Consider the following 22925-nt stretch of genomic DNA (forward strand, 5'->3'; position numbering starts at 1 on the left):
CCTTCCTTATCAGGCTACTATCTGGGCCTGCAGCCCAGTGGGTCTTGATTAGGCAGAACAGCCCTCTATTGGACAATCATAGAGTGACATTCATGCAGACCGGCTCCTCCTCTTTCTGCCCATGTGGGTACTTCAGAGTGGGGGGGATTAAGAGGCAATACAGACCGGCATTTTGTGCCAGTCTGTGGCCAGGGTTAGGGCACCATGTCTGTACATTGTGTGCCCTAATCCAGCACCCAGGGCACCATTTTGGTGTGCACTGATCCACACAACACACACCATGATGATGCCCCTCTGGTGCTGCATCCACATGATGCAACACCGAAAAGGCATCATAAAGCCGTGCCACCACAGCTATGGCATATCTTGGAAGGCACAAAAGGGAGCCACTTTTGGCAGCTCTTTTTTGAGCTCTCCGGAGGCCGGATCAGGCCATGGCATGGGGTTGCTGTAACCCCTATCCGGCCAGGAAACGGGCAGCTGCATGCCGCCCATCTCTACAGCCCCTAAGTTCCATTAGCAAGACAAAAAGAGATGCTTCTCTTCAGCTCCACCTTGGGGTAACTCAAGGTACTTTTACTAGTGGATAATACTGAAATATAATAGCTGTGTTGCTGAACTGATTAATTCCAAGCATGCCTCACAATCCTAGAAATGAACATTATGAAAATGTTACATGGAGTTGCAGCAGCTTTAACTTTCTGAACCACACAGTCCTGAGTTGCTGTGAGGAATGCAAAAGCTTGGACTGCATGAATCCATAATTTGGACTGACAGCAGACATCCACTAGCACAAGAGAAGTCCTCTTCTTGTGGCCCCACATTTGGGAAGTCTGCAGGGAGAAAGGGAGATTTGATCCACCCAGCAGTGGCCATTCTGTTAATGGAAGAGCACTATCAGACAGCTGCCCTGCACTGGCCAGCCAATAAAGTTGAGACCAGAAGGAAAAAATCTTTTGTTTGCTTATGTTACATTACAGATTAATTTGGAAAGCAATACCTCATCATATGCCATTGTGAGGAGCAGGACTTAAAATAAACTTTCGGAGTGAAACAGATGGCCTCCATAAAGAATGTATATAGAAAAGCAGGTAGTTAATCATGTCCTAGCTCATATTTACTGTTTCTGGGGGAAATTTCCGTGGTATAGATTTGTTAGAACGTTACAGAAAAACCTACGAGGACTGCAGTGTCACTTTAAGAACTAACAAGTTTTACTTGGCATAAGCTTTCATTGATTGCAGCCCACTTCATTTGAGGGATCCTGTGCTTCCTGATGGTAAACAACTGCCAAAGAAAATAAGAGGAAGGAAATGAAAGATTGAAAAGGGTAATTATTGTTTTGAAATGGTTAACCACTGTGAGCACAGGAAAGCATTGTACGAGCTGTACTGGTAAAGCAAAGCCAAATATCCTTTTGTTTCTACTTCACTCACTATTACATTAGAACTGGCAATTAAGTGATGATGTCATATTACTGTTGACAAAATAAAAAATGCTGCATGCTTTTCATGGGCCATTGCGTTTTAAAGTGAAAAGTAAAACATACTTTTATAACTATGGAGCAAAACAGACCGGCAGTAAGCACTGGCTTGGGAGCAGTGTGGGGGTGTGATATTTAGATGGCCCACACCCTGATGACACCCCCAAGCTGGCATCACATCACCCACCTGACCAGATGGCAGGCAGTGTTGTGGCACTGTGGCAGCATGGTGTTCAGATGCCACAAGCCACAGGAGCACAGAACAGCTGCCACCACAGAAAGGGCAGCTTTTTTCTGTCCCAAAAAAGGAGTGGCATTTTGCTGCTTCTTTTTTGGGTTGGAAAAATGCTGGATTGGGGACATGATATGCAGTTGCTGTGGCACCAATCCGGCGCCTAAAAGAGTAGCATCAAGCCACCCCTTTAGGGCTGTCTGTACCAGCCTGGAGTTTCTATAAAACTGTTTGGTGACAGCAGAACAGGTATAAGCCAAATACAGAGCAACTCTAGATTCTTTTCGGAAGACCATGCTCAGCCTCCACAAAATGAGTTCAGACTTTGTTCCAATCCAGCACAAAAGGTACTTGTGACATATCACTTTATCCAAGCTGTACCCACATTACCCACAGGAATCCTGCCACTCACCTCACTCATGGTCCCCCAATTCTTTCCTTTCTGGATTGGGTTACTGGACCTCAGGGTGACCCCTTATATATATAGATTTGTGGCTGTGTTGTTGTGAGAGTTCTTTAATTTGGTATGCGTGGTCATAAATGAATCACACAAAGCACCATCTTTTCATTTAGTCTGTGTACTGTAGACGTCATGTGCTTCTAATACACCACTCTACAGGTGTTCATACTAACATTTCTTCTTATATTTGTTGAAAGAGTAAACCATGCATCAAATAAATGGGTTCTGGTAATAATTGAATAGCATCAAAAAGTGGTCCATCAAAAAGTGGGGGGGGGGGGGTGTCCCTGTACTTTCTTTTATAATTTCCCATTCGCAACGGAGGCATACGTTGCTCATCCAAAGCTTTGGTTGATAACAAGTAAAATACTGTTTCTATAACAGTTGGTCAGGAAAATATCAGGAAATAAAATCTATTAAAAATGAATTTTCAGGGAAGAATGTGATATAAATCTTGCATCGTTCTTCACAAAACATCTGTGTGACTCACTTTGCAAAGGAGGAGGTACCTGAGCTGAGGTATGTATATAAATACACACACTTCACTGAAGCAAGGAAATCCATTCAGGTGGCGGAGTATTCTACTGAATTTCTTGGAAACTAAAGGTAAGATTTCATTCATCTTTTTAAAACATTATTTTAGTTACTCTCCATTAAAAGGAGTATCATAAAGTTGTTTAACCAGAGAACATCATAACTCTGAGCCTTAGTAGTTTTACATCTAGAATCTTGAATTTACTTAAATGTTATATGTATATGTGCACATCTGTTTCATAAGACAAGAAGAAATAATAATAATAATAATAATAATAATAATAATAATAATAATAATAATAATTTTATTTGTATCCCGCCCCTATGAGAACAATCAGGGTGGCTAACAAAGTTAAAAAAAGAAAGAGTCTATTCACTCTGAAATTATTATTTCTTTAAAGAATAAAATATCAGGGTAAGGGAGAAAACTCTGAAGACACGGACCAATTAAAATTTGGACATCATTTTAAGTCTGCAAGGAAGAAATAATAACGCTTGTATAAAATCAATATAAAAACAACAGAAAACTCACTAGAAATAACTAATGCTATTTCAAGGTCAGAGAAAAGGGAAGTTTTATCTTGTCTTCTAATTTATGAAAGTATTTGCCCTCCTAGGATACAGAGGATAGAGGCATCCCACAATCACATTACCTCTACTGAAAGAGTCTCTTTCCTATTTGACACTTTTGATTGGTGGGAGCACCCATCAGAGGGCCTCTGATCCAAATCTTTAATCTGAGGCACAAAGAAGAAGACAGTATTTTAATTGTCTTGGTCCCAGGCTGTCTAAACAAGAATCCTTCAGTCATTGGCTGCACCTTCAACTAAGACAGGAATCGGGAAAGGCACACAGCGTATATCTCTTTCAAAACAGCAGATTGTCTCTGCTAAGCAGAGGAAGAGCCATATTAGGGAAAGAGAAGAGCAAAGACTGTGGTTTAGGTGTACATGGCAGACCAAGATCATGTATGTATTTTGGAATCGAAGCCACCAGACACAAAAGATATACTCGGGTTTATTAACTAAATTGTATAGACAGCAAATGTAAACAAACACCTTTATGTCTTTTTGTTTTTAGAGATGGCTTTGCTCACTATCGTGTTGTGTCTTGCTGCTGCACTGCAACTATTTCCTGGATATGTAAGTTTCTCAAATTTTCATAGAGTGATGGCAATGCTGGCTTATGTTGATCATCTGTTTACAGGACAGGTAAATACAAGTGAAATATTCCTTTTCCTGTCATTTTAGACACATGCAGGAGAACAAAATGAAATTGTTGGCAAGCACAATGACCTGCGTAGAGGAGTGAATCCAACTGCTAGCAACATGCTAAGAATGGTAAGACAAAAAAGAAAAAAGAAAGAAAGCTTGATGTGGTATATGCTTGGTCCATTTATCAGTTAAATTATTCATTCTTGCCAGCTGAAAGCATTTCACAGGAACAAAGCTAAAGCTAGACTCTCAGAACTGTGCATTTCCTGCACAATGCAGGAAACATAAACTCTCAGAAATTCATTGCACCAAGTTCTGTTTCACTTTCTGTTTCAATTTCCTTTACTGTGTGTGCTAAGGACTGAAGACACAAAATGATGCCCTAACTAGTAAAGAATCCAAGAAATTACTAGTATAAATTTTTATGGACTACAGTGCACTTAATCAAATGAAATCTGATGTCTTTTTATGCTACAATAGATTTAAGGCATTGCTAAACAATCCCTATTCTCACAGCAATCATATCAGTTAAAAGAAAATTGAAACATACTAGTTTCAGAGCAGCCATTATTGCATGTTTTCACAATTGTACAACTGGGGTGGCAGCTGCCATTGCATTCTCTTCCTGACTATCCCTTAACCCTGCCTTTTGGTTATTTTATTTTATTTTTATTTTAAATTTTTCATGCAGTTATGAAGCTATGCTATGTCAATTGAAATTTTTTAAAAAGAAAAAAAAATAGAAAAATTAATAAAGGCAATCTGTTTGTTTGGCAATAGTGAGGGGACGGGGGGACAGGGGGGATGAGGAGATAGAGAGCCTTTAGGGCGGAAGGGCGGGGTATAAATACCGCAAATAAATAAATAAAATGATGGCAACATGTGACTGCCAATATTGCAACTGCCCCAGCAATGATGTTTCACACTTGGGGACTTACAGGATTGTGAGCTCATTGAGCTTCATAAGCACAGCAGCTGTAAATCAGAGGCAGTGTTGTGCAGTAAGTATCACCAAAGCTGTTTTGTTCTAGATGTAATTACAGTTCAAAACCTGCATATAGTCATCGGCTAACACAGCTGCCTCTAAGCCCTATACGGCTCAGGTCTGGGCTATTTGGCAAACCATATCTCCCTGTATAAGCAGACCTGGGCTCTGAGATCCTCCGGAGAGGCCATTTTCTCCATTCCACCCCCATCACAAGCATGGTTGATGGGAACATGAGAAAGGGCCTTCTTGGTGCCTGCCCCAAAACTCTGGAACTCCCTTCCCAGAGAGACCAGAATGGCCCTCTCCTTCTTGTCCTTCCAGCAGCAGGCTAAGCCATTTTCATCCAGACAGGCTTTTAAAGTCTTTAAAAAAAAACAAGCTAAGGGGTGTTGTATCATTTTAACTGAACAGTTTTCAATTGTTTTTAAGCCTTTTAATTGTATTTTATTTATTTATTTTAGCTAGAATGTGAATTATAAAATATGTAAAATATTTAATTCTATTTTAAGGTGCACTTTTTGTATGTTTTTAATTGTACTGTTCTTTTAAATTGTGAGCTCAGAATTTGGGAAAATTTGAGGGAAATCAGGATGAAAATAATAATAACATGGCTAAGTGGCCATGTTCTAGAAGAGTTTATTCCTGACATTTTGCCAGCATCTGTGGCTGGCATCTTCAGAGAAATATTAATAATACACCAGCATCCGCATCTTTTTGAATACTACTTGAAAGAAAGTGTGGAAATTATCGCACAGCTAAATAAAGCTTCTAACGCTGCTGAAGTCAATCTTCATTCAGTTTGCACAGTGGTGTTACCGCATGGCATTTCTCCTCAAAACCACCATCCGGGTACAGCCCGGTTCCAATGCTGGTCCCTGAACTCGCTTTGGCAGCGATTTTTCAAAGTCAGGAGCTTTCTGGCTTTGAAAAATGGCTGCCAAAGCTAGTTCAAGGACTCGCATTGGAGCTGGGCTGTACCCAGATGGTAGTTTTGAGGAGAAAAGCTGTGCAATAACACCAGCATGCAGCCTGAATGTAGACTGAATTCAGCAGTGGTAAAACGCTTTATTTAGCTGTGCGATAATCTCCTGTGACTTAGGCTAGACTTAATCTACGAATTGTTCTTTCCAACTCCAGTTATGCTAAGAGCTCTCTCAGCTGCGCTGGGAAAGCTGATTTTCATTTGTGGAGCAACCTCATGAGATCCCCTATGAAGACAAATGAGAAAAGGATTGCAAACAATTTTGTTCATTAAAATACTGCTATCTGATAAGTGACCTGATTCCAGGAAGCATTGCATATTAATGGCAAAGGAAGTTTGCATGTTCTAAGTTTGTCATATGAGAATCAGTATAGGAATTGAGCATGCAAATTCAATTTAAATAACCACACCTGAAATTGACATGAAAAAATAATAATTATGGGGTGGAGATTTCTCAGAGCACAGTGATGCATTTCCTCACCTCTTATGCAGATCTTTTATGCAGATCATGTCAACACACTTGCTTACTTTTATTTCCTTCTTGTTGTTGCTGGCAGGATGAGTGAGATCCTCATGTATGCTTTTCCTTCCTCTGTCCCTCCTTTCCTTCTGTCTATGCATGTGCGGGGAATGAAAAGACACTACTCATTGGCACAACTAAGTAGAAGCCAAGACAACATCTACTTACCAGAGAATGCCATCATAACACAGGTTCAAAAAGCCACAGTGTAGTGAAGCCAAAGCTGACTGAAGGACTTTAGATTATAAGGGTCAATTCTGGCATCTGCTACCTACTACTTCATACTTACCATCTTCTCTGAATCTGCATGAAGTAGTCACAGTACCTGGGAGGGGGAGGATTTTCCTAGCAACAATATATTTTTGTGAGCTTTTCCAACAGTAAAGCACAGTACAGTATTTTGTGGTGGCTTGGCTTTGAATGAACCATTAAGACCCATCGTTTTACCACACACACAAAAAGAGTTGTTCGTCATGATGAAGATGCAAATGGTTAAAACCATCTTGCTGATATGGGTCACCACAGCTTTTTGGGACTTTCTTTGGGCATATAGCTATGTGGATGGTCCTGCACTTCAAAAATTGACCAATAAAAGTCCAAGTCCTATTCTGAGAGAAAGGCAAGGTATAAATTCAATAAATAAATTAAAATAAATTACATTTGTGTATTTATTTATTTTCCCATCTTTTTTCCAAATGGGACCCAAGGTGTCTCACCCATGAGTTAAAATTAGTAGTAAAAATAAGTCAAAACACTACATAAGATACAATATTAACACATCAATAGTATAAAATAATATAAAATCATTTAAAGCACGATAACAACAATTAAAAATCAATGCAGTACATGTACCCCATTAAAGAGCTTTCCACATAGCCACTTAGGCTGCTGCCACACTGCAGAATAGCAATAGCAATAGCAAGTACATTTCTATACCTCTTATCAGTGCACTTAAGCACTTCCTAAGTGGTTTACAAAGTGTAAGCTAATTGCCCCCAACAATCTGGGTACTCATTTAGTGACCTCGGAAGGATGCAAGCCTGAGTTGAGCTTGAGCCTTTCATTGGTATTGAACTAGCAACCTTATGGTTTGTGAGTGAGTGGCTGCAGTACAGGCATTTAACCACTGTGGCACCAGGGCTCTTTTGGGATTTGTAGGTTGGTGAGGCACCAGAGCTCTCTGACAGGGAAGGCTAAATCTCACAAAACTACAAATCCCAGAATTCCATAGCACTGGGCCACAGTGCTCAGCCACAGCCATGGCAGTTAAAGTGGTGTCAAACTGCTTTATTTATGCAGTATGGATACACACTTAGGGCTGTACACACGAGCCAAAAGGTCTATGTTTCCCCCATTCTCCTATTTAGACAATACAGGCCAACAGCCCCAGCCATGGGACAACAGACCAGACTCCATTCTGTCAGATCCGGCCCAACCCTGGCCCAATCATCCCTTAGAGTGGTCTTTAAAAATGGCTGTTTGCGGCAGAGTTTCCCAGAAACTCCACTGCGTGTCACGGTCTGTGATGTTGGAAGGGGGCACCTGGGCATGTTTCTGCCTGTATGGGCCACAGAAGGGGGCTGAAAATAGAACGGTGGTGGTGGGGACAGGTGAGGTGGCAGCAGTTCCATGGCATGGCAGCAGGCAGGCCCCTGAACTCTTGCTCATTGCTGCAGCAGACCAGGAAGGTGCTGGTGGCAGAGATGAATCATGGGAAGGATATAATGGGATTAGCCCGTGTTGTCAAATGTAGTCTTTATTAGATAGCAGGAGAAGAGCATGAAGTGGGCCAGACTGGTCTACTATGGCACAGAGTTGCAGAGCATGGGAGCAGCCAGGGTCTCTCATGTAAAGGCTCTCTTACATGTCTTCACTAAACATGACTGTGAAAGCCATTCTCCAAGAATCTTAAAACTTGACCAGGCTCTTATGTGAAGATAGGGTCCTTCATATAGTCTGGATCCAAGCTGTAAAGGGCTTTATTGGTCTTGACCAGCACTTTGAATTGTATCTGGAAACAAACCTGTAAATATGTCTCCTTTCATCCTTTGTTCTACATGCTCTAATTTATATCCCTTTTCCTTTTTATAGCTTATTGTTTCAAAGATATTCACGGTTAATGAAATTAAATATCTTATGTAGCTGATTCCACCCCACACACACATTTCAAATGCACAATTTTCAGTACCAATAAAGTAAAACTACTAATTTGAAAAGTAATCTCAAATATACCCATTGACCCATTGAAATAATTACACATAAATAAATGTCAATTTAACAAATGTGAGAGTGCAAGCTTATGAAATTCCAATTGATTCCTGCTACAAAATAATAATATAATAATATAATGAAAAAAGCCAGTCTATCCTCATTCTCAAGGCTATTCAAATTATCAGAACGAATTCTTGCTAATATTGCAGAATAAAGTTTAATAACAGGCTTTCACATCCCAAAATGCCCAAGTCAATAAGAGGACTGTGAAGAAGAATGCAGTAAGAAATTATCCTCAGTTGAAATCAACTCTTGTTTGGCAGATTAAGGCAGGAGTGGGCACAGTTATACTCTGGGACCACATAGAACTCCCAAAACTGCTTTTGTGGCCCTTGACCCTTCTAGGCTCCCTGGACTATTGTGTTTTCTTCCCGCCTTCCCAAAGCAGGATGAATGGCTTCACCTTAAAGCCTCCACAACTGGCAATTCACCTTTTATATAGTTTATATCCTACTTAACTTTTAAACATAACAAACACCAATGTTCAAAATGGCACATTTCCAGGTGTGTGTGTGTGTGTGTGTGTGTGTGTGTGTGTCTGGTGAATGAGTGTGTGATGTGGGTACTGCAACAATTTGGAGCTTCTCGAGTGTCCTAGGAGTAGAAATTTGGCATCCAGACCTGCCTGACCCAGATCTCCACCCATGGATTTAGGACTTTGACATCTAGCACTCTATGTCTATCACTTGGGAAAGTTGTTCCTTATTATATTTGGACTTGTCTTCTGTCTGCCCAGAGAGCTATCCTGACAACTATGGCTCCATTTGCACTGCAGAAATAATCTGATTTGACAAATGCCATGGAATAGCTCTGGTGCCGCAACAAACTACCATTCCCATAGTGTTCAGCCATGGCAGTTAAAGTGACGTCAAACCACTTCTTCAGTGCGGATACAGCCCAGGTCCCAGTACTGTTTGATTTTTACTAGACAAAATGGATGGCCATTTACAATGAGTCCTTGTATCCCTATGGAGAGGGAACTGTAGAATCTTTGAGTCACATGCTTTTAGATAATTCAGATTGTTAATGCCCATTCTCTTGAAATTCCCAGAAAGGATTTTGTGCAGTATTTGGCCTATGAAGATAGGAACAAATGTAAAACAGAGACAGTGGCCAGATTTCTTTTTCTGGCCACAGAGACAAAGAAAGGAATTTCCTTTGCCTATGCCTATTCTGAGTAGTAGTTGTTGTTGTGTGTTATAATTCCTAGCAAGCTTAAACAAATAAGTCATTTATTTACTTTTAATCTCACATTTTAATATATTATGTGGCTCCTCCCAGTTAGATATGCTTTTGATATTTTATATATATTTAAATTGTATATGTTTCATATGTTATTTTAGCATAATGTGTATATTATGCAGTTTTCCTTTCATGTTTTTTGTTTGTTTGTTTGTTTGGGTCTCTAAAGAGAATAGGTTGGATTAGATCCTGAAGCATATAGCATATTTACAGAATTTCTGGACCTCTCCCTCCCCAATCACTAGCAATCCTCTGTCTTTTATTAATACATTTACTGCAATTGCTTCTTATTGTTCCCATTCTTCCAGGACATCTATTATTGTGTAAAGGGCTTCAGCTGTATAGCTGATGGCCTCAGTGATGACTCCATCATCCACATACAATGAAATTATCCTGTGCACATCCTGTGTAATATAACTGATAATTTATTTCCATAGTTTTATCTAATGTGTCATTATTGCTATGGAGATGGTATAATCAAGCTAACAAACAAATTGGTCTATAAGAATAAATTTTTGAGGGATCTTTTCTACTGTTTAGTACCATATTTTTTATTTTCTTTGTTTCTTTGTATTGCATCATTATCAAGAAGTCTACAAAAGCCATCAAGCTCTCTATCGTATCTATGTCTGCAATATCTACTTATATCCACAAGGTGTAAAGTTGACCAAGGATTCATTCTGAATGCTCAGTTTTATCTCCCTGTTCCTTTTGTCTTAATTTTTCATTATACGTTGTCTAATTTCCTGGTGCTTTTTATACTTAAATGAAATTGAATGAAACAAGTACTCTTCTACTTATAGCTTTGAATATATTGTATAATATAGTCCTGATATCTACAGAGCCTTCATTTTCCTGTTTGTTTTTTTTTGGGGGGGGGGGGGGCTAGCAATTTCTTATTGCATTTTATTATTACTAATTGCATCTTGCAGAAATTTTGGATTTAGCTGCCAAAAGCTAGACATTTTTTGTCTATGCAAACATAATAGAAACTGGAGCACAATCAGCTACCTCAGTTCAGCCAATTGCCCCAAATGACTCTTTTATCAATTTCTGTGCTAACGAAAAAAGATAGATTTGGACAAGTTACTTTTGTACTCAGGGAGGAATTGTCCAAAAAGTAACTTGTCCAAGCTCTGAGAAAAATAATGGAATCACTAGGGTTGGTGTCATTCAGTACAGGGGAAGCATGTTGAAACTGACAAAATGTCAAAGTAATGTTACCTTCTGTATATTTACATTATTCATTGTCAAGATTTTGGGTTTTTTTCCATCTAGGAATGGAATTCTAAAGCAGCTGAGAATGCCAAAAAATGGGCCAATCAATGTACTTTCTCTCATAGCTCATCAGACAAAAGAATTGTTGGTAAGTGAAGTTACAAGTAATGACAATATAATTATTGACAAACGTTCCACATAAATAGCACCGAATAATTCTTACCATGAATCTTGAGTCTTAAAACATACATCAGCAGCAACGCTAAAAGCAGCGCTGGTTCATTGAGTAGTGGAGAGCAGGTGCTTCAGCTTGAAATGCTGGATTGGAAGAAATTCTCTTCTCTTGTTGCAAGCCACCTATTACTAATATGTCAGTACTGTAATAAATTAAGCTGATGGAAGGATCTGGGACTTTTAAAAAAAAATGCTTGCCAATGCCTGTCTTGTGACTTTGTAATACAGCTGAAATCTGAACAAAATACAGTGTTTATTTATCCATCTCCATTCCCTCATATAACTTTAATAACCATTCCTCTTTTGTTGGTGTGGCATTTTTGTGCAAAACATACCTGAGCTAACGAAACCATGTAAAAAACCATTTTTCTTGCCCATTTTATCATTTGTTCTTTGATAGTTTCATCTTCTGTATCAAATTTTAGAAGCACCTCATATAATTTACCAATTAGTTTATTTTCTTCCTTAACTGATATTCTCCCCAATTCTGATTTTCCTTCATCCAATTCAAAACCATGTATTTTTATATTCATTTTGTATCTTTCCATAATTTGCCTGTGTTTGAATCAATTGATGTCCCATCCTTCTTTGTTTAATTTATCTCTAGTTTTCACCTCAATATTCCCATCTTTTAATTCTAAAATTTCTTTATAAGTAGGCCACTGTAGTTTTAATCATTTCTTTTCTGTAAAATGCTTTGTAGGGAAAAACCCACCATCCCAATTTGGGTAATATTCTTCTCTTATATCTATTCCATACTCTAATCAGGGGTTTTCTAATACAATGATTTGAATTTTTATTTTATTTTGCTTATCTTTCTCATATACGCGTGCCAACCAAAATTTGCACCCCCTCTCTCTAATTTGAGCAATTCTTCGTCCAACATCCATAATAGACAGCATGCCTCAAAGTTTGCCTGTAGCATTAACTCCTTACCATAATGTATAAGATTCCTGCTTGGCCATACCTTTCTTTTTTAAAATCTCCACTTGGTTTGCTCCTTTTTTTACAAGCTGACTATTGTTTTATCATTTTCAGAAGGACAGAAAATTGTATGGGAAACATTTGTCTGCTGTTTCCCTCACTTAAAATTCACTGCTTTCTTTCAGCTAAATTTTGGGAATGAGGTCAAATTCTTGGGCCGGGAGGGACTGGAGTGACCATATTATTATTCCTACAGGAAAGTTTCCATTTTGCACAGAACTGATTTTACCACAGCCTTTTGTTAATGTTTATTTTCTTCTAGATGGAATCAAATGTGGTGAAAATCTGTACATGTCATCTGTACCTGCTTCATGGTCAAAGGCCATTCAGACCTGGTATGATGAGGTGAAAGATTTCAAGTATGGCACTGGAGCAACATCTTCAAAGGCTGTAGTTGGCCATTTTACCCAGGTAGCCCAATTCCTATTTCATATTCTCTGTCAAATGCATGCTCAGCAGGTAAACCAATAAGATGAATACAGGAATTGGTAGAAAATATATTGGGGAGGGTGATACTTTTAAAATGAGATTAGAAAGGTATTTTAAACATTAGTTTTCTATTTTTAGAAGCAGGTGATCTAGATGAAATAGACACAATATGCCATGTATGCAAGCCCTGTTAGGGGGCATGTGGAACCAAGAATCTAACATACAACCATGTGGAAGTCATAGAATCATAGAGTTGGAAGAGGCCACAAGGGCCATCCATTCCAACTCCCTGCTATGCAGGAAATGCATGTAGGCTAGGAATGCCAGCAGAAATTTCTGTTGTGAAGCTCAGCTCCAGGCTGCAAAAGAAAATTCCTCCCACGCAGAGGCTGCTTCTGCCTTGATAAAGAATTACTAGACAGCCGGTTGCTCATGAAGAGGCTTTTGATCGTCAGGTTGCAATATTTACAAATCATATAATCAAACTGCTCTACCAGACGCCAATATCCAAACTCCACCACACACAGCATTCAACCCTCTCCCTTATATACACTTTCCCTCCTAGGGTTTGAGCCCTTCCCCCTCCTGGGACGTCACCCAGTTTCCTGTCACCTGACAGCTATGACTTTGCACAGTTGAAGCCTGCTGGTTTCACCCCCTGTGCCTGTGTCATCAGCTTCCTATGACTAAGAGCTCTTCAAATGCTGACTCATGATGGCTGCCACTTGGACTCGGGTAACCCTGTCACTTTTGTCCCAATTCCTCTTGTGGCCACATCCACGACATTTTCTGGACCAGAGTATTTTGAGCTCTGACAAGCCGAGCCTGATCTTGGGTCTGCTGCTGCTTGGGTTAGCAAAAGAAAACTGGAAGAACAACAGAGCAGTTACTCATTTATACAGCTGTGAATGAAATGTGTGTCAGCTGAGTTGTTTGGGACTGATCAGTTGCTCTGTGCACTCTGGCTAGATAGTTCACGTTATGCAACAGTCTCATTTTTCAAATATGAATATGATATTTTAGTTTAAAATTCAGATGAAGGTGCATCATTATGTCTGGTGTTTCTTTGTTTTGACACTTCCTTTAAATCCATATTGATTCAAAGGGATTTACATAAGTAATTATTTACCATTCAACAAATGGCTCAGTAGGTCCATTATATTTGGGACTAATAATAGGATTTAGGGCAATACAGTTGGCCCTCCACATTTGTGGCTTTGACTTTTTCAGATTTGATTACTTGTGATTTTGAGTAATATGCTCTCTCTAGGAATCTCTAGGTCCTCCAGCACAACTCTGCCAGAAGTTGACTATAGAGTTGTGCTGGAGAACCTTGACGTTCCTAGAGAAAACACTTCTCTGGGTATTTGTAGGTTCCTCCTGCATGGAGTTGATGATAGAGATACACTGGAGGACCTGGAGATTCCTAGACAGGTGTTGTCTCAGGTAAAAAGAATAGGATTTTTTTATTTGCTGTTTTTCTGCATTGAAGGGGGTCCTTCAGCCCTAACCCCAGCATATGTGCAGAGACCACTGTATTTCATTCACAGCTGTATAAATGTTAACCTTTATCATACGTATTTTTTCATCACTCAGTATTAAGACAGTTAGATACCCAAATGTTTTCTTTTGTGTATGCTTTTATATCTACAGGTAGTTTGGTACAGATCTTACCTAGTTGGATGTTTTGCTGCTACCTGTTCCAAAGGCGCCTTTAAACACTACTACGTTTGCCACTACTGCCCTGCGTATGTATGAACTATCATTTTCATGTTTTTGACATGACTAGTACATAATCCTGTTAAAATTTTGTTGATTACGAAGGAAGAGAAATCAGTGGGGCTCCAGCGTACATAACTGGCATCCTGTTGAAGACATATGCAAGTGGAAGTTCAATTTATACTTGAGTATGTCCCCTTTGGGGGTTATTATATTGGTCAGAACATCTGTTACACAATGATCAAACCTCCTGAAAGCCCATCTTTTTCATCCAACCTCCCCTTGACTGGCACAACCATGTAGGGGCTAATGAACAATGGGGAATATCTGAGAAGCATTTGGCTATATGACTATAGTGAGATGCAGATCCTCCAGAAGCCCCTGAGGACAAATCCTTTTGTGTCTGGCTATAGTCACATATCCAGATACCTTTCAGCCCCCCCTCACTCTCTACCATCCGCTACATGGCCAAGGCAGGTCAGGAGGAAGGTGAGACCTTCAACAGGGACATACCATAATTCCACCATGATGGAGCTTTATATTTTTCTGATACGGGGTCTCAGCCAACATTTATAGGGTAACTCTCTTGGTGATTTTTAAGCCAATATCTTGTTTGATTATCTATATGGTGAATGCATTTCTTTCTAATTGAGAAAATTATCTAGTAATAAGACACAGTATTGTAGTAAGTATGAATACATCCAAACTCACTTACAGTATGTACTTCTTCACATTTATTATTCCAGAGGAAACTTGCAAAGTTTAATTAAAACTCCATACAAGTCAGGACCACCTTGTGGGGACTGCCCTTCTGCATGTGACAAGGGACTATGCAGTAAGTGAACTGAACTTCAAATATTAAAGCATAAACTTTTAAACTTAATAATTTATTATTGTTCAATTAGAGCACAAAGGCAACATGGCCAATTTACTGGCACCATGTTATATAACAAAGGATGAAGATGAGGATGTGCTTAGGTCCATCAAGGAAACATGTTTCTGGTTACTGACTATACTTCTGAATTTGCCCCTGTGCATACTGGAAAGGATAGTGTAGTGAGGAGGCCCTGATGCTTTTGCACTGCATATGTCCTGAGAAACTGACATTTAGCTCTGGAAATACAAGCAGAAAAGAAGTTGCATTTGGGTAAACAGGAGGAGACTCACAGCTGCTCATGAAAATCCTTGGGTATTGAAATCAATACAGTTTCTCAGAGTAATAGTGTGATTTATTGCAACAAATAGATATGAAAAAACAAACAAATGACCCAAACTCCATACCCAACGCTCATATAATGTAGTATCAACAAGGAGGAAGAGGGAAACTGAGAGAGAGCATCTCTCATACAGAACCTTCTATATTTTAAGGTACATGTTGAATTTCTATATAATATGCCTTGGACTGGGGCTGACAGCCAGCATGGAGTAGTGGTTCGAGCATTTGACAATGACTCTGGAGACCAGGGTTTGAATCCCCACTCAGCCATGGAAATGCACTGGACACCCTTGGGCAAATCACGCACTGTGATAAGGTCACCTTAAGCTCACCATAAGGGAGAAAATACTTGAGTGTACACAACAACAAACAAAGGACTTGGGCACTGTGCACTTTAACACATGCCTGGATTTTTACTAGACCTGCCAAACTATTTACTAATTTAATAACTACATCCATTTAAACTACTGCTAAAAATATTTTCAGTGATCTCCATTTCTCTTTATATTATAATAAAATTATTTTATTCACTATTCAAAAGCAGCATAAACATAGCAATACACAAGATATGAACACAATAAACCCATAAACAAACACACAGAGAGAAGAAATGTAATACAATAACCCCCATTACCCCCCACCTACCTACTCTCCCCTATTAAAAAAAACAAAGGGCTTCTTACTTCTTTCTAACTGTAATCTAAATATTATCCAAAATTACTCCTCTTTCCTTCTTCTCATTCTTAATGCAGCCTAATAAATTTCATTACCCAAAGATTCATGTTTCAATCCTAAAAAGAATTAGTTAAGCCTCAAATCCTATTGAACTAATACCCCCCCCCCTCTTCTTTGGTTTGCAAAATCCATAAAAGATTTCCACATTTTTAAAAATGTCTCAGCTGAGATCCCTTTTAACCAAATTGGTTAGTTTATCTAAATGTACCAATTTTATTACTGTCTCTATCCAATCCATGCATGATGGTAGTCTTCTAACATCTTGCAAAAACCAATTGAATGGCTGTAACTTCTTCTTATTATTATTATTATTATTTATTTATTTATTTATTTGTCGCCTGCCCAATCACAAGGAATCCAGGCAGGTTACAGCAATAAAAATATAGAGAATACAATAAAATAAAATACAAAAAATAAAATACAATAAAATAAAAAATGGTAATGTTATTCAAAAATTCACAGTTAGGCCTGATGGAATTGGGCCTGTCTTTTTCACTCCCTCCCAGGTCTGATGATGACAGTTGGGACGGAGAGAGGGCTCTTCTTGATTAATTTTAATTTAATTCTTCTCATTAATTTAAGAGAAGAATTGGTGGACAGAGTGACGTAGGTCACAGTAAATGGGGAGAGGAACTAGGTAGGGAAGGCCTGCTGGAAGAGATCGGTCTTAAGGGCCTTCTTAAAGGCTGTAAGAGTAGAAATGTCGCGGATCTCCTTCGGCAGGTCATTCCATAGCTTCGGAGCTGCAATGGAAAAGGCCCTCTGGGTGACTGAAGTTAGCCTAGATGTTATTGGCTGAAGTAGATTCTTCCTCAAGGACCTTAGAGTGCAGGACGGACAGTACGGAAGAAGGCGATCCCTTAAGTATTCTGGACCCAAGCCATGAAGGGCTTTAAAGGTAATCACCAACACCTTGTACCCTGCCCGGAAACTAATTGGCAGCCAGTGAAGGGATTTCAAAACCGGTGTTATGTGATCATTATGACTAGAACCTGTAATTAACCTGGCTGCCATATTTTGTACAAGCTGAAGTAGCCCCATGTTAGAGTGCATTACAGAAGTCCAATTGAGAGGTGACCAGCTCATGTGCTACTGTTTCAAGGTCTCCCAGTTCCAGGAAGGGGCGCAGCTGGTATATCAGCCGAAGCTGATAACAAGTGCTCCTGACTGTCGCATCCACCTGAGCTGTCAGGTGAAGCGACGAGTCGAGGAGCACCCCCAAGTTGTGGACAGAGTCTTTCAGGGGAAGTGTGAAACCATTCAGAACTGGCTGACACAATTCCATACCTGGGCTTGGGTTTCCTATAACGAGTACCTCCATCTTACCAGGAATCAGCTTGAGTCGGTTTTCCCTCATCCAGTCCATTACCGCCCAAAGATAGGCATTCAGAGGAGAGATGCCATCCTTAGTCACTGCATCAGTCTGAGACACAGAGAAATATATTTGGGTGTCATCAGCGTACTGATAAAACCCTGCCCCATGTCTCTGGATGATTTCGCCCAGCGGCTTCATGTAAATGTTAAACAGCATGGGAGACAATATGGCAAATCCTGGGGAATGCCAAATTTTAGCTCTCTTTTAGAAGACCAACTGTCTCCCAGCACCACCATTTCAAATCTGCCTGAGAAGTAGTACCAGAACCACTGTAGAACAGTGCCTCCAATACCTAACTCTCTCAAGCGCTCCAGAAGGATACCATGGTCGATGGTATCGAAGGCCGCTGAGAGGTCTAAGAGCACCAGCAGGGTCACACTTCCCCTGTCGATGCCCAGACGGAGATCATCGACTCAGGCGACCATGGCAGTCTCAACTCCGCATCCTGCCCAGAATCTGGTTTGAAATGGGTCCAGATAATTGGCTTCATCCAAGACCGCCTGTAGTTGATTGGCGACCGCCCTCTCGATCACCTTGCTCAAGAATGGCAACAACGAGACTGGCCTATAGTTATTTCTATCCAGGGGGTCCAGGGAGGGCTTTTTTAAGAGTGGTCTGACCACTGCCTCCTTAAGACAAGAAGGCAGGGTACCATCCCTGAAGGATGCATTGATTATATTTTTCAGCATCAGCTTGACTGTATCACCCCCCTGGACAGCCAGCCAGGATGGGCAAGGGTCGAGAGGGCAAGTCGTTTTTTTCAGACTACTAAGGAGCTTGTCCACATCCTCAGTACTTACTGACTCAAATTGATCCAGTCTAACAGTAATGGCGGAGGTGTTGAATGCCTCTCTCATTGCTTCTGACTTAAAGGTGGCGCCCAAATCAGCTCTTATCCGAGAGATTTTATCTGTGAAATAATCATTAAAAGTGTCACAGCAAGCTATGGTTGAATCTAATAGAGGGTTCTGGGTGGGAGGCAGTTGTGTTAAACTCCTTACCACCCTGAACAGCTCAGCTAGACAAGATTTCACAGATGCGATAGATGCAGAATAGAAAGATTTCTTGGCTGCATCTATTGCCACTTGATAGGACCTAAGAAAAGTCCAATGAAGTGTCTTATCAGATATGAGTTTAGATTTCAGCCAACGCTTCTCTAGTTGTTGTCCAACCCGCTTCATTTGTTTAAGAGCTTCAGTGTACCAAAGGTTGGAAAGGACGCTTGGGAGTGATCATGTCTATAGCTCTGGTGATGTTGTTATTCCACAAATTAACCAGAACTTCAACAGAGTCGCTGGCACTGCCAACCATAGAACCCCCTAGGGCTTCTTGGAACCTAATGGGTTTCATCAGCCTTCGAGGGCAGACCATTCTAATTGGTCCTCCACCCGCAGAGGAAGGAATAGTAGCCTTCAGTCAAACCTTAACCAGGAAATGATCTGTCCATGGTAATGCGGAGATACTAGTTATTTCTGCCCACGGATATGCCTGTTCCGTGCAGAAGACCACATCAAGTATGACCTGCACAATGCGTGGGCTCAGCGACTGGGAAAGGCCCATGTTTGTCATGAAACTCATGAACTCCCGAGTCGCACCAGTAAGATTAGTCAAATCAGCATTGAGGGGGATGTTGAGGTCGCCCAGGACTAACAGCCTAGGCAATTCCAACACCAGCTCTGAGACTAGTTGTGTCAGCTCAGCTAGGGAGTCTGTCAAGTTACGGGGTGGACAGTAGACCAACAGAATCCCCAAACTCTCCTTGGTCTTCAAGCTAAGGTAAATGCATTCAATGTGTTTTAATGTACGGATAGGTATCCTGGTTAAAGTGAGATTGTTTTTATGGATTATGGCTACCCCTCCCCCCTGCCCGCTTCCCCTTATCTGCTCATTGACGGAGTACCCGACCGGAAGGGCCTGAGCCCAGGTTACAGAGCTATCTGCTCTTAGCCAGGTCTCTGTGATACATGCCAGGTCAGCATTGTTATCTATCAGTAAGTCATAGAGGATACGGGACTTATTCTTCCCTGACCTGGCATTACATAAGAGCAGAGAAAGGTTTGGTGGATGGTTATCAAATATTTCTATATTCTAATTCCTTTTTATCATCTAGATTTATCATATTTACTAAATATAATTCAGGTTAATTTGAATCCTAGGAGCTCTTTTTAAACCTATATCTCTTTGCTTTTTAACACTTCCACCAGGTGTTCCTTGTACCATGAAACAGCCTAGCCAATTTATCTAGGGTCATATACCATTTAAACATCACTTTGTAAAAATTCTCTTTAATATTATAAGAGCAAGTGAATTTTAAACCTTTCATGTAGATGGCTTCCCATCGATTCATTTGTATATTATGCTCCAAATTAATCACCCAACCATCCAGACACTCTTTTACTTGTTCTTCTTCCACACTAACTCCTTGTAACAATTTATATATCTTACTAATTAAGTGATTATCACCAGAGAATAAGTTTTTCAAATTCTGGTACCACCCCTTCGTATTAGAATTCCTAAAGTTTAAGCCTTATTCCACTTTTTTTCTTAATTGGTAATAATTTAGCAATTAAAACCTTCCTCTTCTATTTCTTTATTTCTCTTTATTTTAAAAAAAATCTCAATTTTTCCTTTTAAACTCCCAAACATTACCTCAAAAATTGCAATTGCAGTCTTTGGAGACTGACTGCTTGGTAGCATTTCATTTTTGTTAATGTCTGTTTTGATGTTCTTTCATTTTCAGCCAATCCTTGCAAACATGAGGATACGTTCTCCAACTGTAATGACTTAGTGAAGAAATTTGGATGTAAGCAACCAAACATGTTGAAGGATTGCGCTGCTTCTTGCCTGTGCACTACTGAAATAAAATAGCAGGTCTTCTGCATGTCATTTCTGCTCCTTATTAAAGAACTGTGCATTGTCACTAAAATCATGCCATGTGTCAGTCTCTTTTGTGTGATCAATTCCAATAACATTTGCAAAACTGACTTATTTGTTTGTTTGTTTGTTTGTTTGTTTATTTTGCATGACTACCAGGGTGTTCTAAGGTGTCAAACCTTAGGTGTAATTTAATGTGTCAAACACACACATGCATGTGTACAACAGATTCAAAGAAAGATTCAGGATACCAGTGATTAAATGCTAATACAGGAAACCTGGAAGACTAAGTGGATGGATTACAGTGCAGTCTTACAATATCAATAATGAAGTTGCTCCTACACTACAAGGTATGGCATATTTAGCTTCTTATGCTACTCAGCAGCTGAAGCAATTCCACAACCATCTCCAGTAAGACACTAAAGTCAGCACTGCAGTGCTGATAAACATGTGCACAGAGTGCCTGGTGACCCTGCTGTTAACTCAGTTTTTCAAGGATGATGCCGATTTTACCCATGCACAGAAGTAACCAGGATTCAGTTTCTTCAAATCACACTCTCTAGCAGACACAGAACAGGAAAATAGATTCAGGCAAGCTTGGACCACAGCATCTCCAGAAAGCAGAGTAGGATGCAGGATAACAACATGAAGTAGGGAAAGCAGCAGCAATGGGTAGTCATAGCCACAAAGTACAGTGTAAATGTGTGTGAACATAATTTTCCTGGGTTGCACAGCTCACCCATTGAGGCATGATCAATTACCTCCCTGCACTTCACACTACACTTACAAAACCTCTGAGAAATAGCAGCCACCTGCACAACTATTTTTATGCTAGCATAATATTCCAGCAGAACACAGGCCTGAATAATTTTGTAAGTTGCAAGCAGTCCTCCTCTGGGCATGCATGCTGCCAGGAGCAGAACTAGTTAGTGGCCAGGAAGCAGGTAGGGATAATCCATACACTCCCCAAGCAAAGAGTCCAAGTCATGTTATAGGAACAATGCTTCCCCTTAGATCAGACCAGTCAGCAGCTACCCAGTTCCTGAAACTCCAGGGCCAAACCTGAGACCAGGGCAAAGCCATTTTTAGCAATTGCAACATATGCATGAAAGAGGGAGAGAGAGAGAGAATGAATGTGGATTCTGATCACTGTCTTCTGAGTTGAAATCATACATCAAGCATGCAGAGTGTAACACTCCACTCATACAGTTCCATGTCCCCCCCTGCACATTTTAATGGGGTTATAGGGGCTATGATCTAGCCCTTTACACACTATCCAAAGTCTCTCTGTGTACACACACACACACACACACACACACACACACACTGCAGCTGTCAAACTCCAGAAGCAGCTCCTCCTGCATTCCAGTGGGTATAGGAAAGAGTCAAGAGGCACATCAGTGGATGAAGAACTGACTCGATTTAGGGGGAGAAAAGAATGGGAATGCGCTTACAGACAAAATGTACCCTCCTTCTTCTTCCCTTGGAGATACATTGTCTGAATTGCCTCGCCCTTCCTTGCCTCCTCATTAATAAGCAGCAGCAACAGCGGACCATACCAGGGCTGGGCAGCTGCAGTGGGAGGGGGAACAGGGAAGTTTTGGTCATTGTGCAAAGGGCTACAGAGTAGCTCTTTGCTTTCCACCCAGAGAGAGAGAGAGAGAGATTAATGCACACAATATGTCACTAAATGGATTCTGACCATGATGTACCGTGCACCCACTCCATATGTGGGCGCTCCATATGTGGCTTCCCGTTTACACGGAAGCCGAACTGCAATTAAATTATTGGCACGTGCGGCCATGGTGCATGAATGAATGAATGAATGAATGAATGAATGAATGAATAAGTTTATTATGGTCAAAGACCAGTATCAATAATAAAATAGTACATTTAAAAGTGAAATAATGCTGCCCCAGTGCGAGCATGAGGCCCATTACATGGAAAGGGGCTTGAGAATACACGGTATTTGCCTTACACGGGGGAGGCTCCACTGCGTAAGGCAAGGCTCCACTGTGCAGCATAAATGCCTGGAGAGTCTAGTCCTACATAAGTTAATGTTTCTAATACTAATACGATGGGATACAGAGGCTCAGCAATTAAGACGCTCTGTCGATTGCAAGATCGGCAGTTGGAGGCCTAAGCACCACATGAAAGGGTGAGCTCCCATTGCTAGTCCCAGCTTCTGCAACCTAGCAGTTCAAAAGCATGTAAA

The 22925-nt window shown here is 40.3% G+C and overlaps 1 protein-coding gene across 1 annotated transcript; it reads left to right on the forward strand.

Annotated features, from left to right (window-relative positions):
* Positions 1-434: 434 nt before the first annotated feature.
* Positions 435-20704, forward strand: LOC149313466 (serotriflin-like). Its single transcript, XM_089522683.1, has 8 exons — positions 435-570; positions 3790-3851; positions 3960-4049; positions 11205-11292; positions 12625-12773; positions 14445-14539; positions 15257-15345; positions 20577-20704. Exons 1-8 carry the CDS (start codon positions 435-437, stop codon positions 20702-20704), a joined length of 837 nt encoding a protein of 278 aa, XP_089378809.1.
* The last annotated feature ends 2221 nt before the right edge of the window (positions 20705-22925 follow it).

The sequence above is a fragment of the Sceloporus occidentalis genome, unplaced genomic scaffold, assembly GCF_023333645.1.
Source record: "Sceloporus occidentalis isolate IW3139 unplaced genomic scaffold, rSceOcc1.0.p SCAF_4, whole genome shotgun sequence".
NCBI classification, from domain to species: Eukaryota; Metazoa; Chordata; class Lepidosauria; order Squamata; family Phrynosomatidae; genus Sceloporus; species Sceloporus occidentalis.